Below are 15,246 nucleotides of genomic sequence, written 5' to 3'. Positions count from 1 at the left end.
TGCTAAGTGGAATAAGCCAAGCCCAAAACACCAAAGGTTGAATTTTTCCACCTGATAAGTAGATGATGATACATAATGCAGGGGGCAAGAGAAGAACGGAGGAACTTTGGATGGTGTAGAGGAAAACAGGGCGGGAGGGAGTGAGGGAAGGAGAGACAGTAGACTGAGACAGACAGTATTACCCTATGCGTATGTATGACTACAAGAATGGTATGAATCTACATTGTGCTCAACCATAGAAATGAAAAGTTGTACCCCATTTGTGTACAATGAATCAAAATGCAGCCTGTAAAAATAAAAATGAAAAAAGTCATAGTATAATGGAGGAGAAATCTTAGCCACAGATGATTACATTTCAAAAAATCCAAGGAATAAATGACTGAAGCTTATATCTATCATTATCATGATATTATATAAAATATTATTGCCTTTTAATTTTTATTTGGTACCTAGTGATATATTCGTGGCTCTCATTTTAATAATTGTTTTACAGGTCTTCTTAATGATATGGGGTAGCCAGGGCTCGACCTCCTCTCAGTGCACCTGACTGTAAATACCTTAGCCATTCTTTGTTCTTAACGATTTGAAGACAGTTGAACTAATTATACATATTTCATTTTTACTTGATACTCCTAAAAGAGGCAGAGGATGAGAGCAAATAATCTAGTGGTTCTCAAATGTCACATGGAAGGCTTGCTAAAGGCAAATGGTTGGCTTCCACCTCCAGAGTTACTGAATGAAGAGGATTGAAATGGGCCTCTAGACTTCGCATTTCCAGCAAGTTTTCGCACATAGTGATCACTTTGGCATGCGGATGACCCTCTGAGAACCCCTGCTTTGAAGAGAAGGGTAGAGAGAGCACAGGCGATCGTGAATTTTTCATGTGGGTTCAAGAGCAATTTGAACCCACCCATGGGGGGTAGTCCACAAAGCAAGAGGAGTTTGCAATTCCCAGGCCCACTGAGTTACCCGTCTTCTCAAGAGACTTCAAAACATATTGCTGCCTTAAGTATTTAATAATAGACCTATATACTGTTTATTCAAGAAAAAATTGAATCATGGCATGAATCTGAAATTTGTTTACTCTTGACGAAAACTCCATTGGTGTCAAATCCAATTGCTGTCTCTGGAGCACGGCAGTATACGCAGAGCAAGCAATCCTCAACGCCAAGGTGAAACACTCCAGGTGTCGAGGGGCTCCAGATTCCCCCATCCAGAATGCTGTGTTTTCCTGTCTCCCACAGAATCACGGGTTTCCTTGGATTCGAAGTCAAATGCCTTTCCACTCACAAAAGGCCTTAGATCAAAATGCTTCTTTCCTTTTCCAATTATTTGACAATACTTTTGTTGATAACGTGCAATATGACCATGGATTGCATGTCATCCTCCTGTCCTCTGGCTTTATCCTCACTACATGTCAATACATGTGAAGGAATTGTGAGCACCCCAAGAAATATCGGGGTTCCTTTGTCCACTGCCTTCTGAAACGAGTGCTCAGTAAGTGCAGGAGGCAGCTCCACGTGAGGACGGCCGGAGCCCTGGCAGTCAAATGTGGTTGAAGTTTGGATGGGCGAGTTATCCATTGTGTGATCGTGGCCAGTTATGTGACCTTTACTGACCCTCTGAGCATCGATCTCCATGTGTAAAACAGAGAAAGGTTGGGTGCCTGAGATTCTTCCACCACAGCAATGGGACATGCGGAGGCTGGACACGGTTGTGGGGTTGAACCCTAAACATGTCTAGAAAGAGGTGAACGTGGGCTTAGATACCTTTGTTGGGATTCCGAGTCTCAGCTTTCTGTGAAACAAAAAGTGCACACTTAAGCCCAACAAATAGAGATAGGAAACCTCTCTGTTAATTGTTTTTATCCATGAATTGGGGGTAGTCACAGGAGGTAATAAGAATTGGTTTTTAATTAATATATTTAGAAGATGAAGAGCGATAATGAGGCCAATATCCAAAGAATTAGTCTAAAAGGCTGGTATGGCAGAATGTCCTAGAGTGATTACCACCCGTATCTACAGCTTTACCAGCTCATCGTCAGGTTAGAAACTATTTTAACAGGATTTCAGTGGAATTTGTAAATAGCAGGCCACTGAGTCAAGAGAGAGAAAACCATGTGAAGTACACAAAATAACAAGCACGTTTCAAAAATATATATATGATATTTATTTTCCATTTTTCACCGACTTGATCATTTGCTCTGTTATTACATTTATCAGCTTTCTGAAATCAAGTGACACATATCCACAGAGAATCAGTTACAATCCAGGCATCTCAAAGGCCTATGTTTGAACATACCACGTAAATGGGACACAGTTGTTTTACATAAAAGTGCAATCTATTCCTAACAGCAGGGTTGGGCTTTCCAGAGTGCATCTGTACCATAGTGTTACCAGTGAGTATATTAACTATATTGATATCAGACATTAGGACCGGCGATGCCTTATTACTCTAAGTCATAACAAACATACTAAAACCTATTCTATTTTTATGAAGATATCAGCTTTTTAAAGTCTCAAATATCCAGAGAGAAAATACATGGAATTCTGACTCTGGGTTAGAAAAGCGTGTTTTAAGATTTCGGCTCAAAAATAGTAAAGAAAATCTGTTTATCATACTCAGAAACTTGAACAATTGTATAAAAGTAAATACATTTATTCAGCATTATACAGATAAATGGAGCCAGAGCAGCCTGCAGAGGCTGGGCTGGAGGCAGCTCAGACAGGCCCTTGGTGCTGTCCCTGCAGCTCCCCGGCATGGGCCCCCTCTCCCCGCAAGGAGAACCATCTCGGTGTGTGTAATATGGTTTCTAAGAATATGATACGGATGCTACCAAAATAAATGTCTTTAAAAAGCAGCCACAGCCTTACAGGGGAACAGGAAACCCTCGTGGCCTAAGGCTCTTCCTGCGGGAGGAGCTTCCACTGCACAGAAGGATCAAGTTCATTATCAAAGTCATCCAGCTCCTGCTCCTTGGAGAGCTCCAGGAAAACCTGCAAATGAATACAGGGGAGGGCTGTCACCTGCCTTCTACAGCTTCAAGCGCAAAGGGCATGCACATCCCAGGCACTCAGCTCCATGGATGATATGAAAGCACCCAGCCAACCCACCTGCTCCAGGGTGGACTGCGAGAGGCTGTACTCCTCCAGGTGGAAGCTCTGCTTGACTGCGGAAGGAGAGTGCGCGTTAGGGGATGGCAGGTTCTCAGGCCTAGATGGTCTTGTAAGTCAACGTGTCGCACAAACGATGCACGTTTGCACGATTTAAAGAGGTGAAGGTCACATTTATCATGTTTTAAATGCATCATCCCCTTAAAAATATACTGATACGTTCACTTAGATGTGGAACAGAAACGGCTCTTGTTCGGCTTGTGGGCCGTGCAGTTTTTGAAGTCTGAGTTTAAGGGAGAACCCGGGGCCGACAAAGCTTCCGTGTAGATTATAGGGGAGAATATCCGAGGTTTCCCTAGGGAGTGGCTCTTTCTAAATGGATTGAAAACCCTTCTTGTTGATCAAAATAGACTGTGAAGGGCAGTCGGAGTTTGGCTAGGAGCCCAGCAGAATGGAAACAGGCCGGCCCCAGTCTGAGGCTAGTGCTGGGCCGGGTGCCAATCTAGGGAGTGCAGGGAATAGCCACATGGCCCGAAGGTTGGGTGCTCAGCCCAGAGAATGGAGAGAAGATTGTGGGCATGACTGCAGATGTGATCGAAGGAGTCACAGGGTCTTCTAAAACCGGGAGGTCGGACTCTCCTCCTTAGGGCAGGTGACAAGCAAGCAAAGATGCCATGGGGCAGTGACAGTTAAGTCAGTCTAGAGGGGGAGTTCTGGTCAGCACAGTTCAGGGTTGCAGAGTGAATGGTCTACCATGGCCAGGAGGACCTGTGGTCAGGTAAAGCACAACAGACCCAGGGAGACGGTCAGTGGCCAGACAAGAGCCAGTGTTCTCATATACTGCCGAAGGCAATAAAGCGCTATGCCGGCTGTTAGAAAGCATTTTCTTTAAATGCACAGATGATTAAGTTTTGACTTAGGTTGGGCCAATATCTATGCAAAAACACATGGAAAAAAAAGAGTCCCACAAAGCCAAGATAAAAATCACCTCTGGCATTCTGTGCCACACACGGGAAACACCTTCTTTGCTATGATTCTGGGGCTCCTAAAATTCAATCTGAGATTCCAACTTTTAAATTGAAGGCATTAGGTCACATTTCGTTTCCCATGGGGATAGAGTATTACGTCATTCAGAATTATCTTCTTTTCAGGGTCTTATTTTAAAGTCATGGTACTTACGCTTCTCCAATTTAAAGAAAGCCTGGGCTAGTGGCTGCACGTTCTCCACTGGTAATTTATAAACCATCAGAGAAGAGTACCTGAGAGGAGAGGAGAGACCAACTGCAGCAGACGCAAACTTACCTGTCAATATCGCTCTGGTCTTTTCTACCTTTTATAATCATGGTTAAGAATGTTTAATGCTGAGACTCTGCCTTAAAATAAAAAATAGAAGGGAGTGGGGAGGTAGCTCAGTGGTAAGTGTCTCTGGTTTCAATTCCTAGTACCCAAAAACAAAACAAAACAAAACAAAAAGCCTAATGTCATGTTGGATGGGTATCATGTTGGACAGCAGATCTTTAGAGTCTCTTCATCTTACTTAACTGAAGATTTATGCCTGTGATTAGCAGTTCCTCATTTCCCCTCTGCTCTGTCTCTGGAAACCACCCTTCCACTTTTGGATTTTATGAATTCGACTATTTTAGATACCTCACAAGTGGAATTGTGCAGTATTTGTCTGTACGTGACTGGCTTGTTTCATTTAGCATAAAGTCCTCAAGGTTCATCTGTGTTGTCATGTACTGCAAAATTTCCTTCTTTTTAAAGGCTGAGTAGTAGTCCATTGTACGTATAAAACATGATGTTTTTAAAATTCCATTCATCTGTTAGTGGATACATAAGTTGTTTTCATGCCGTAGCTGTTGTAAATAGTGCTGCTTCAGTGCAGCCACTCTGGAAAACGGTATGGAGATTCCTCAGAAAATTTGGAATGGAATCACCATTTGACCCAGTTATCCCACTCCTCAGCATATTCCCAAAGGACTTAAAATCAGTATACCATCACAACACGGCCACATCAGTGTTTATAGCAGCTCAGTTCACATCAGCTAAGCTATGGAACCAACCTAGGTGCCCTTCGACAGATGAATGGATAAAGAAAATGTGGTGTATAGACACAATGGAATGTTACTCAGCCTTAAAGAAGAATGAAATGATGGCATTTCCTAGTACATGGACAGAACTGGAGAATATCATGCTAAGTGAAATAAGCCAGTCCCAAAAAACAAAAGGTCGGATGTTCTCTCTGATATGTGGATGCTAACATACAATAAGAGGGAGGGGAGAAGAGAAGTTCACTGGATTAGACAAAGGGAAATGAGCTGAAGCGGGGCATGGAATTGGGAAAGACAGTAGTCTACAGTTCACATATGAACTTTCCTACGTTCATATGTGAACACACGACCAGTGTAACGCCACATCACGTCCAACCACAAAAATGAGAAGTTACACTCCATGTATGTATAATATGTCAAAATACCCTCTACTGTCATGTATAACTAAAAAGAACAAATAAAAAAATTTAAAAACCAAACTGACAGTGCTGCTTCAATGAACACGGGAGTTCAGATCTTTCTTTGAGGTCTTGGTTTTATTTCTTGTTTATATATACCCTGAAGTAAGATTGTTGGGTCATATGGTAGCTCTGGTTTTCTTTTTTAGCTTTGTTTTGGAAGAACCTCCATATACTGTTCTCCACAGTGGCTGCGTCCTTTCGTATTTGCACCAACAGTGTGCAAGCGTTCTGATTTCTCATCTTTACCCAGTTGTCTTCCTTTTCAATAGTAGCTCTTCCAACAGGTGTGATGTTGTCTCCCATTCTGATTTTGATGAACATTTCCCCAATTACAAGTGACACTGAACTTCTTCTTTTTTTTTTTTTTTCCATATGCTTGTTGCATGTCTTCTTTGGAGAAAGGTCTACTGGAGTGGTTAGCCCATTTTAAAATCAGGTTATTATTTAGTTATCAGAATACAGGAGTTTCTTATCAGATGCACAGTTTGCAGATACCCTCCCCCCTGCAGCCTCTGCCTTTTCCCTGTGGATTATTGCCTTTGTTGTACAGAATCTCTTTAGTTTGCTCAAACCCCACTTGTTTATGTCTTGTTTTTGTTGCCAGCACTTCTGGTATCATATCCGTGAACTCATCTCCAAGACCCATGTCATAGGGTTTTCACTTATATATATTTTTTTTCTAGGAATTTTAATTTCAGGTCTTAGGTTTAAGTCTTTAAATGCTTTGAACTGATTTTCACATAGGGCAGAAAATGGGGTCCAAGTTCATTCTTCTGCATGTGAATATCTAGTTTCCCCAAAACTACCTGTTGAAGAGACTATCCTTTCCCCATTGTGCATCCTTAGTCCCTTTGTTGAAGGCCAACTGACCATGTCAGCATGGATTTCTTTCCGAGCTCTCTGTGCTTTTCTGTCTGTCTTTATGCCCGTATCACAGTGTTTGGATTATCTGGGTCATGTGGTATCTGGTTCTTTACTTCGGTAGACAAGAGTCTGCTTGGTGTCAATGAAAATTCTCAGGTGAATCTCTACCCAGAAGTGGGGGAGGCGGCTCACTAAGAGGAACAACTGGAGGGCAGGAGGGGGCGTAAGACAGAGAGTTCTGAGTCCTCAGGGGTCTTGCCTGGCAGTGAGCAGGTGCACAGCAGATGTTCTTCCAAGATTCGCTGTGTAGGCCATATAGCCCATCTCGTAGAGTGCCTGCCTCACATGCTGGAGGCCTGGGTTCGAGTCCCCGGCACTGTGGGATTGCGGAAATAACAAACAAACAAAACCAAGATTGGCAGAATCACCTCCCACCTTACTTTCTAAGCTGAGCACTTGATCCTTGGCTTCCTCCTTCACCTGCATCCTGACACTGCTCATCTCTTAGCCAGGGTGGAGATCTCGGTGCACCTGGTGTACCTGCCAGTACCTCACGTGCTCTCCGACCAGGCTCACACGACATCCCGAACGCACGGTGACATCACCCAGCTTCTGATCGGGAGGTCAGGACTTCAGTAGGTAATGACAGCCACAGTAATTTTCAGTCATTTATTTCTCAGATAAATGTCTTTCCGGCATTTGAAAGTCATAAAGATTTAGATCATATTTGGTAGGATAGCATTTCATGTGGAGAGAGGGTAACTTAACCATCCTCATCTATTTGGCTCTCTCCCTGGGCCTCTGTGATGTATTTCCACTCAGTCACGGACGCACACTGAGTTACTACCTTGCTTTTATGTTTGTACTCTACCTTAGAAATATATTTTTCCACTTTGTCATTATGACTTATTTCTCTTTATTTTCTTTTTTTCTGCCCTCTTTTTTAAATTTTTTTTTTTTCTCCTGAAGGTAATTCTAGGTGTGAAAAGTGACACCGAAGTTAATCTTTGACTTCGGCTATTATAACTTTCCTCAGAATGGTGCCATTATGCAAATCCATACAAAATTCAAAGTATTATTAGCTTTGAAACAAAACAATCGGATTGACGTTCTGGTTTGGCCACTTGTTAGTTTAGTCATGGGACCTAATCTGTCTCCCTGTCAATTTTTTTCCTCTTTATACAGATAAAGAATTCACTTATGAAACACTGGATTTTCACAGAACTTTTGAAATGATCTCATTTTTCCTTGGAATAGCAGTATCTACTTTGAAAGTCTCTGCAAGGATTCAATAAGATGACCAGAGATGTGGACAGTACCTGGTACAGGTAGCACAGCTTTTATATCAGTTCTCTCTTCTCTAGCTTGCTTCCTACTTTGTCCAAAGAAGACTCTTTGCCTGACATTTCCTTTACAGATGGGTGTAACTGACAGGAAAAGAGGGATCCGCAACCGCCTTTACCTTTCCTGCCGAGTGGCCTGGGGGAAAAGCCTGAGAATCTCCGCATGGAGGGGTTCCACCTGTACAGGGGTCTTCACCTTCATCTCCAGCTGGTAATCTTTGCCGAATTTGCTTTTTAGGTGTTGGATGGAACCGATACACCTGGAGGTCGGAGGAGCACGAGGTCATAAGAGAAGGGAAGAAAAGGTGTCGGGTACAATGTTGAAGACCCTTGATTGCTGCTGGCTAACCCCAAGGTCCTAACGTTAAGCCCTGGTGCTGCAGCACTGGCCGTTCATAGTGACCTCTCTCTCGGTCACCAGACAAAATCTTCCAGACACGTACCTCACAGTCAACTGTGGCCTCAAGACAAGCTCTCACCTCAGCCGTCCGGATACCATGATGGCCACGCGATCACACACGGCCTCTGCCTCTGCCATGTAATGGGTGGTCAAGATGGCGCCCCTCTCCGTGTTCCTAATGGTGGCCTGGATGGCTTGCCTATATTGTCAAGAGAGTATCTGTAATTTAGGGAATCTTTCTGTAAGTCCGAAAAGGATAGAAAAAAAGAAATCTTAACTGGGCCTGAATGTAAATAATTAGCAGAAGAGATTAAGCAAGGGAGGACTCAAGAAGACAGGGAGGATGGGTACGGGCCAGCCAGGTGGGAGCTGCTTAGCGGGAGGCGTGCATTGGGGAGGGGTGTTCACAGAATGCGGTGTTTCTGACAAGGTTACGCTGAAAGAGAAATGCTCAGTAAGACAGGATGGCCCGGAAAGCAGTGTCCCAACCGCGGGAAGAGAATAAATGCACAGTGAACAGACACAACCACAAGAACATTTGCAACTTGAGGAGGACTACCGTTCTCACGCCAAGCGCTGGATACCACGTGGGTGGCAAAAATCACCAGACCCACCAAAGCGTGCACTTAGCCACATCAGCACCCAGACTGAGCTCCTTCAAGCCCTAGCAGTGCTTATTCTTCCTTCAATGAAAATTGATTGCGAAATGTTATCAGGGAAAGATATTTTTTGGCAAAGTATTGGTTTTACTAAGGAAATTGATATATACATATATATATTATATATATTCACATTAAGAAATAATTTAAGGGATGATTTTTCAAGGAGAATAACAGTGCACAAACTCCCTCCAAGGTGGTCTGTGCTGGCCCCCATGGGGTAATGCTCCTCACCACATCTGCTGCTGCCCCTCGGGGTCCATTCCGGTGGACGGCTCATCCAGAAGCACCACCGACGGGCTCCCCAGGATGCTCAGCATGAAGCACAGCTGGAACGAGAGGGGCAGCTGGTCCTGGACCTGTCTGCAGGGTGCACAGAGCAACCTGAGTCCCACCCCATACCTTTCGCTTTATTCCCTCTGACAAGGTCTTCACCGGAGCCTTCAGCTGGTCCTGCAGCTTGAGCGCATCCACCAACCTGAAGGAACCCAGCAGAGCCTCAGTGGGCTCCACGGGGCCAGCGAGGGCGAGAGTGGAGCAGAGCCCAGAGGGGGTGCGGCGGGGGAGGGGAGGGCACAGCACTGTCTGGTTGGATCCCCACCCACAAAGACAGTGCTCTTTTGAAAGATAGCCAAAGAATTGTTTTACAGTTTAAATTGTAGTGTTTTTGATAAATTGCACAAATGCATTTTTTTTCTCCCTATGGTTAATTAAGAGAAAAAAAAAAAAAATCAGTGCTTGGAGATCTGAGAAAACCAGTTTCCAGGTGCACATCTGCCCAGCAGGACCTGGGTCCCTGTTTACAGCCTCCCATCCTGAGTCTCCTGTGAAGGGTGGCCCTCCCGTCTCCTCCCCAGCCCAGACCCAGAACAGGCGCGGCTCCCCGTGTACCGTGTAATGGCGACGGCGGCATCCCCTTTTCTCAGTCCCTTCACGGTGGCAAATACCTCCAGGTGTTCCCTCACGGTCAAGTTGGGCCACAGCACATTCTCCTGAGGACAGTACCCCAGGAAGCCAGGGGCGTCCCCTCCGCTGCTGCCTTGGAGGAGCACCTGTGAATGAAGGTCAAACTGTGGCGCTTCTCTGACCAGCTCGGCCACAGCCTTCTCGACACACCTGGAGACGCTGAAGGACCAAATTGAGTTTCGTGCTCTGTATTCATTCACAGGGAAGGAAGCGTATCAGAGTGAATACAGGCACATTAATGTGTGCACAGCCGGCAACGTAATTTGAGTTGAATATCAAAGATCCCACAAATGTGGTGCCCTGCCTTGGTGGCCCCTGGTGATGGCCAACGTTTTCATCACTAACTGAATGAAGTGCCTTAGTTAACGACTCACTCTTTAGCTTCCGTCATGGATGAAATGTCTCTGGGTGCCTTCTATGTGACAAAGGCTGCTGCCCGCTGGGACAATGGATGATGGAGTAACTGTTGCCCTGTTTGGGACTGTTCATTCTATTGAGTGGATCGGGTCATGGAGAAATGAGCAAACAGAACCGAGAGGCCAGAAGGGGTGCTGTTGTGGACGTTTATAAGCCAGGGTGGAGAATAACAGGGGAAGGGACTTGGGCATGTTTGGTCAGAGAACCTGTCTGCTGAGGGGTCATTTCAGCGGAAGAGAAGGTGCCAGTCACGGACAAGGCTGGAGGTGGGGATTTGAGGCAGAGCAACTGAGAGCAAAGTCCTGTGAAGGGGGCAGTTTGATGTGTTATTGGACCCCAGGCAGAGGCAGAGGTCCTGGGGCAGAGTGAGTAAGGAGAGAGGGACAGAGCTGCAGCAGAGGACATGGCCATCAGCTCCTGCCATGTCCTGTAAGACAAGGGGAGGTGACCTGCCAGTCCTGGAGCAGAGTGGTTCCTGAAAATATTCAAGCAAGAGAATGACAAGGTTGAAAACATCCTGCCGGTTGATCCTATTAAGCTCATGTCATGACTTGCCAGTAGTTGGCTTTGTATTTCAGACCTTGCTTCGGTTTTAAAATATTTTGTTTCAAGATGTCAACGAGCAGTTATATCTCCTTCGCTTGCATGTGTAATGAGAAATTCGATGTTGACTTAGGGTCCAGCTGGTGACTGAATTGGAGGGCAGTCACTATGGAGGCAAGGAGTCCAGTGAGGACTTGCTGACTCACCAACATTTTCTCTCAGGTCTCCTTGGTGAACACCTGCTTTCACCGTGGCTCCAGAGGCTGGTGACACCTGCTTTCTCTCCCCTTGAGTGGGATACTTGCCAATAGCGCTGCTGGCTATGTGTTCCCTCTGGGCTGGATGACCCACCCCTTTCCATGGGGTGATTCTACAGACCTCCCCCACTTTATATTTTGTCCTGCATTTCCCCGGACATACTTTCCCAAAGGAATTTTCAAAACTCTTGCCACAGAATTTGGGAGAAAAGTTTTATGTCTATCCCATGATGTCTCTTTGATACACCTGAGCTCTTATTTTGCCTACCTGGCCACTTAATTAGATGAAGTTGAAGTACAAGTCAACCTCACATCCCTGGGGCTCCTCTGTAAGTCATTAATTAGAAACATTCCCAAGAAACAGTGTGTTTGCATAAAAACATATATTCCAGAAGCTAAGCACTCTGTGAAGGATGATGATTATAACTAATAAACATTTCTCGGTTTCTTAAAGCAATTTAACTCAAGATTAAAATATTACATATTGGGAAGATGCTGCTCATTGAAAGTGCACATCTATGTATTATTATTGATTTATAGCTTGAATTTATATGGACTTTGATTTCTGATCTGATACAGAAAATTCCCTTTTACTGCCTTTGAAGATATGGATAATTATTTCCTTCCAGGGCTTGTTTTGTGTGCCAATGTTTGGACTATTTTTCTGTGCGCTGCATTAAATCACTTCCATCATGTAATGACTGAGTGGTACCTTGCTGTTTATAAAGTTGTAACAGCTTTCAAACTTATTCTCAGCGCCACTGGCTAATATATTTTCCACATAATTACCTACCTGGCCAGCAGTTGATTTTGTGTCTCCAGTTATCACCCTAATGGATGTACTTTTACCAGCTCCATTATGTCCTAACAATCCTAAAATTTCACCTGAAAAAAAAAATGGTGACAATGTGATCTAATTATAATAGTCAAATAAAAAACAATAGTCTAAAGTCTCACTACATGATGTGTGGCGTGTTTTATATCCCATTGAATTGTCACACCAACCACTCTGAGAAATTATCATAATTTTCTCTTACATACTGGAGGACAAAAACTCTCAAGAATAAGGTTATGTGCCCAAGGTCACATTGATGGAAAATGGCAAAGTCACTCTTTGAAGCCAGGAGTGTCAGAGTCTGCCTCCTGTGATCCTAACCACTATGTAACAATGACATGAATTGAGGTCATCCAACACCTGCTGGTTGAGATGGCAGGACGTGCTGGTGCCTCCCTAGCCCGTTCTCTTGTGAATAACGACCATTGGGAAATCAGCTGTGTTCATTTAAGAACAACATCATAGCGCCAGTGGTTCACTGGAACAGCTGATAGTTTCACTGTAGATGTGACTGTGCCCCAATTCATGGGGCAAGTGAATTAGTTTAAATTAGAAATAAGACATGTAAAAAGAGCTGTCAAGGTCACCCTTGAGGACCTGCAAGCAAGCCCAGAGGTGGTGCATAAAAGCTTCTCCCCAGGAACCATGGAACTCTAAGGAGAGCTCTGAGCCACCCGGGGGAAAGTCTCGTGTCCAACCTTTCCTCACACAGAATGAGACATTCCTGGTGGCTATTTTATTCTTCCTCTTGGAGAAGCAACGCTTCCTCTTCCCTGCATACTCCTTGCGTAGACAGCTGGCAATAATGACTGGCTTCTGTAAAGGACAAGTGAATCATGTCAGACCTAGGTTTTCTCCATTAACAGAATCAGCTCTCTCCCCATTGCTCTGACCCTTTCCTGCTCAAACCTGGCATCAGACACGTGCCTCTGCTAGGTGACATGCTTAGTGGTCATTCTTCTAGACTTGCAATCTTGGAGAAGAAACAATGTCATTTTCCTCTCCTACAGAAGCAGCCACTCAGGAGCACATTATTTTATAGAGCCTGCCTGACTCCTCAGAGCAGGAGCAAAGAGAACTGGAAAAGCACTTGACTGTCTCATCCGCAGAGGACAAAAGAATGTGCCTTGGCTGGGACTTGACTCTGAATTTTGTACCATGGACGTTCTCCAACAAGCAGAGATGTGCATTGCTTTGTTGGGTTTCTGAAAGCCTTTCTAGGCTTTCATTATTTCAGTTGCACTTGGCTTTATATGTACTCTAAGAAATACAAAGAAAGCTAACTTGGCTTTCATTCTGCCCATAAGATGGGGAAAATAGTGACTGCCTACAGAAGAAGTCATCCTCATGTAAGGCTGAAGGAAAAATCAAAGCACTTGAGAACCAGACTGGTGGACGGGCACATTATCAAAAGTTCATATAATTTGATGAAATAACCTCTTTACATGTTTTACCTCATCGAAGTCTGTGGAATTCAAGGCATTAGCCGTTCTCACTCTTTCCATCTGAACATCTTCATCTTCCCCTTCGGGCTCTTCTGGATTTTGACACACATCAATGCGTCTTGGAGAAATTCTAGAGTCAAACACATCCATTAACAATTGGTTTCTGGCCTTCCTCCTTGTATTTAGAATCCGGCATTCTTTAACCGTCCAGTAGCCTGCGCAGTTAACAAACCATTGCCACCTCCCTTCGGTGCAGTGAGCTCTTACTCCTCTGCAAGCTCCCTGTTTTTGTCAACAGCAGGACTGTACTGAGTGACATCTTATGCATCTTCCATTCTACATAGCTATAGAAATGTTATCTTTTTCAGTGGGTCACTGAAGCCTATTACCTGACAAAGGATTTTTATATCACAGCTCAAGGAGGTGCAATTTTTCTGGGAACCTTAGCTTTGACATTGACGTATTATTGTTATCATGTTCTCGTGCAGAAAATGAGTCGGACTATGTGAAGTCAGGACTGATTCAGAAAATATAAGTTAGGTGCTTGTTCTGTCATGAAGTTGGGCTGTTTCTTTGAGTGTGTGTATTTTCACTCTTTCTCCCCATCCCAAGTCTGGCCCATCACACCCAGCCTTCATCTTGTTCTAGTCGCTCTTCCCTTGACTTCCATTTAGGCAGTCACCTTCTGATTCTCTGCAATAGTGAAACCTAAATGGTATGGGAGACACAGAGGACTACGATTGCATCCCTGAATGGCTCACAGAAGTTTCTGCCTCTAAGTCCCATCTGTAACTGAACCACTTGTGATCCGCCATCTGCCTTCTCACTAACTACTGGGCAGGGAGCAGAGCACAGGCATCGCTGTCGTTGGCCTCTTCACCACGCTATGCCTTCTCCCAGGGTGGACGACATTCCTCCAACCACCAATCCATTCAAATCTATTATTCCTGAAACTGAGCCAGCCAAATTTAACTTTCTCTAGAGCTCCACAGCACAGTGTCAGACAGAGCCTTTTCTTCCCACTTAGTACTGGGGATTGAACCCAGGAGAGCTTTACCATTGAGCTATATCCCCACCCTTTTTAAAAAAAAATACTTTAGATGTTGATAGACCTTTATTTTATTCATTTATTTATATGTGACGCTAAGGATCAAACCCAGTGCCTCACGCATACTAGGCAAGTGTTCCACCCCAGAGCCCCAATCCCTTTTGATTTTTATATATTTTTTTTAAATTTTGAGACAATCACAGTCTTGCTAAATTACCCAGACTGGCCTCAAACTTAAGATCCTCTGGTCTCAGCATCCCCAGTAGCTGGGATTCCAGATGTGAGCCACCATCTTGGGCTGGAGAGTCTCCTAGCTAATGTTTCAGGTCTGTTTCCTCCACTAGAATACAATCTTTATTTTCACTGGCGTTTTGTTCCTACCCCATTCCATCCTGGCACATGGCATGTCTTTGTTAATGGATCGCTTCACACATGGTGGAAAAAAAATCTTAAAATACTGATCAATGAAATAAAAGAATTCATTTGATTTCTTCCAACCTAAAGAAGGGATCCTTTCCCCTGGGTTTCTTCCCAAACTTCCATTCCAGACATCGGAGAATAAAAAGAAAAACGATAAAATGAAGGAAGGGCTAGGAATAAAGAGAGAAAAGAACAATTAGAAACACAGAAAGATCATGGTTTTAGTATCAGCGAGGAACTAGGAGTGAGTGGACTTTACACAGATGTATTTAGGGAAAGCATTCCAAATTTCCAATAACTAGTAGGTAGATTGGGAAACTATCATATTAATTTTCAATCTTATTTAAAAAAGCACCAGAAACAATTATAATGGTGTGATATTGCTACGTCATTTCAGTTGCAGTATTCTCAAAATTTAGAAGCA

The 15,246-nt window shown here is 44.0% G+C and overlaps 1 protein-coding gene across 1 annotated transcript in view; it reads right to left on the bottom strand.

The window, feature by feature from the left end:
- Positions 1-2,129: 2,129 nt before the first annotated feature.
- ABCA8 (ATP binding cassette subfamily A member 8) overlaps positions 2,130-15,246 on the bottom strand; it is a 74,284-nt gene continuing 61,167 nt past the window's right edge. Inside the window, exons 28-39 of the mRNA XM_079130244.1 lie at positions 14,901-14,992; positions 13,364-13,484; positions 12,608-12,725; positions 11,868-11,959; positions 9,783-9,943; positions 9,294-9,369; positions 9,126-9,220; positions 8,312-8,431; positions 7,952-8,092; positions 4,293-4,372; positions 3,114-3,169; positions 2,130-2,996 (exon numbers count right to left, since the gene is read on the bottom strand). Coding sequence (XP_078986370.1) covers positions 2,898-2,996; positions 3,114-3,169; positions 4,293-4,372; positions 7,952-8,092; positions 8,312-8,431; positions 9,126-9,220; positions 9,294-9,369; positions 9,783-9,943; positions 11,868-11,959; positions 12,608-12,725; positions 13,364-13,484; positions 14,901-14,992 — 1,251 coding nt within the window. The 3' untranslated portion in view covers positions 2,130-2,897. The remainder of the gene's footprint in view (positions 2,997-3,113; positions 3,170-4,292; positions 4,373-7,951; positions 8,093-8,311; positions 8,432-9,125; positions 9,221-9,293; positions 9,370-9,782; positions 9,944-11,867; positions 11,960-12,607; positions 12,726-13,363; positions 13,485-14,900; positions 14,993-15,246) is intronic.

The sequence above is a fragment of the Sciurus vulgaris genome, assembly GCF_902686455.1.
Source record: "Sciurus vulgaris genome assembly, chromosome: 3".
NCBI lineage: Eukaryota > Metazoa > Chordata > Mammalia > Rodentia > Sciuridae > Sciurus > Sciurus vulgaris.
The sequence above is the reverse complement of the archived record's forward strand: the minus strand, read 5'-3'. Positions and strand labels throughout refer to the sequence as shown.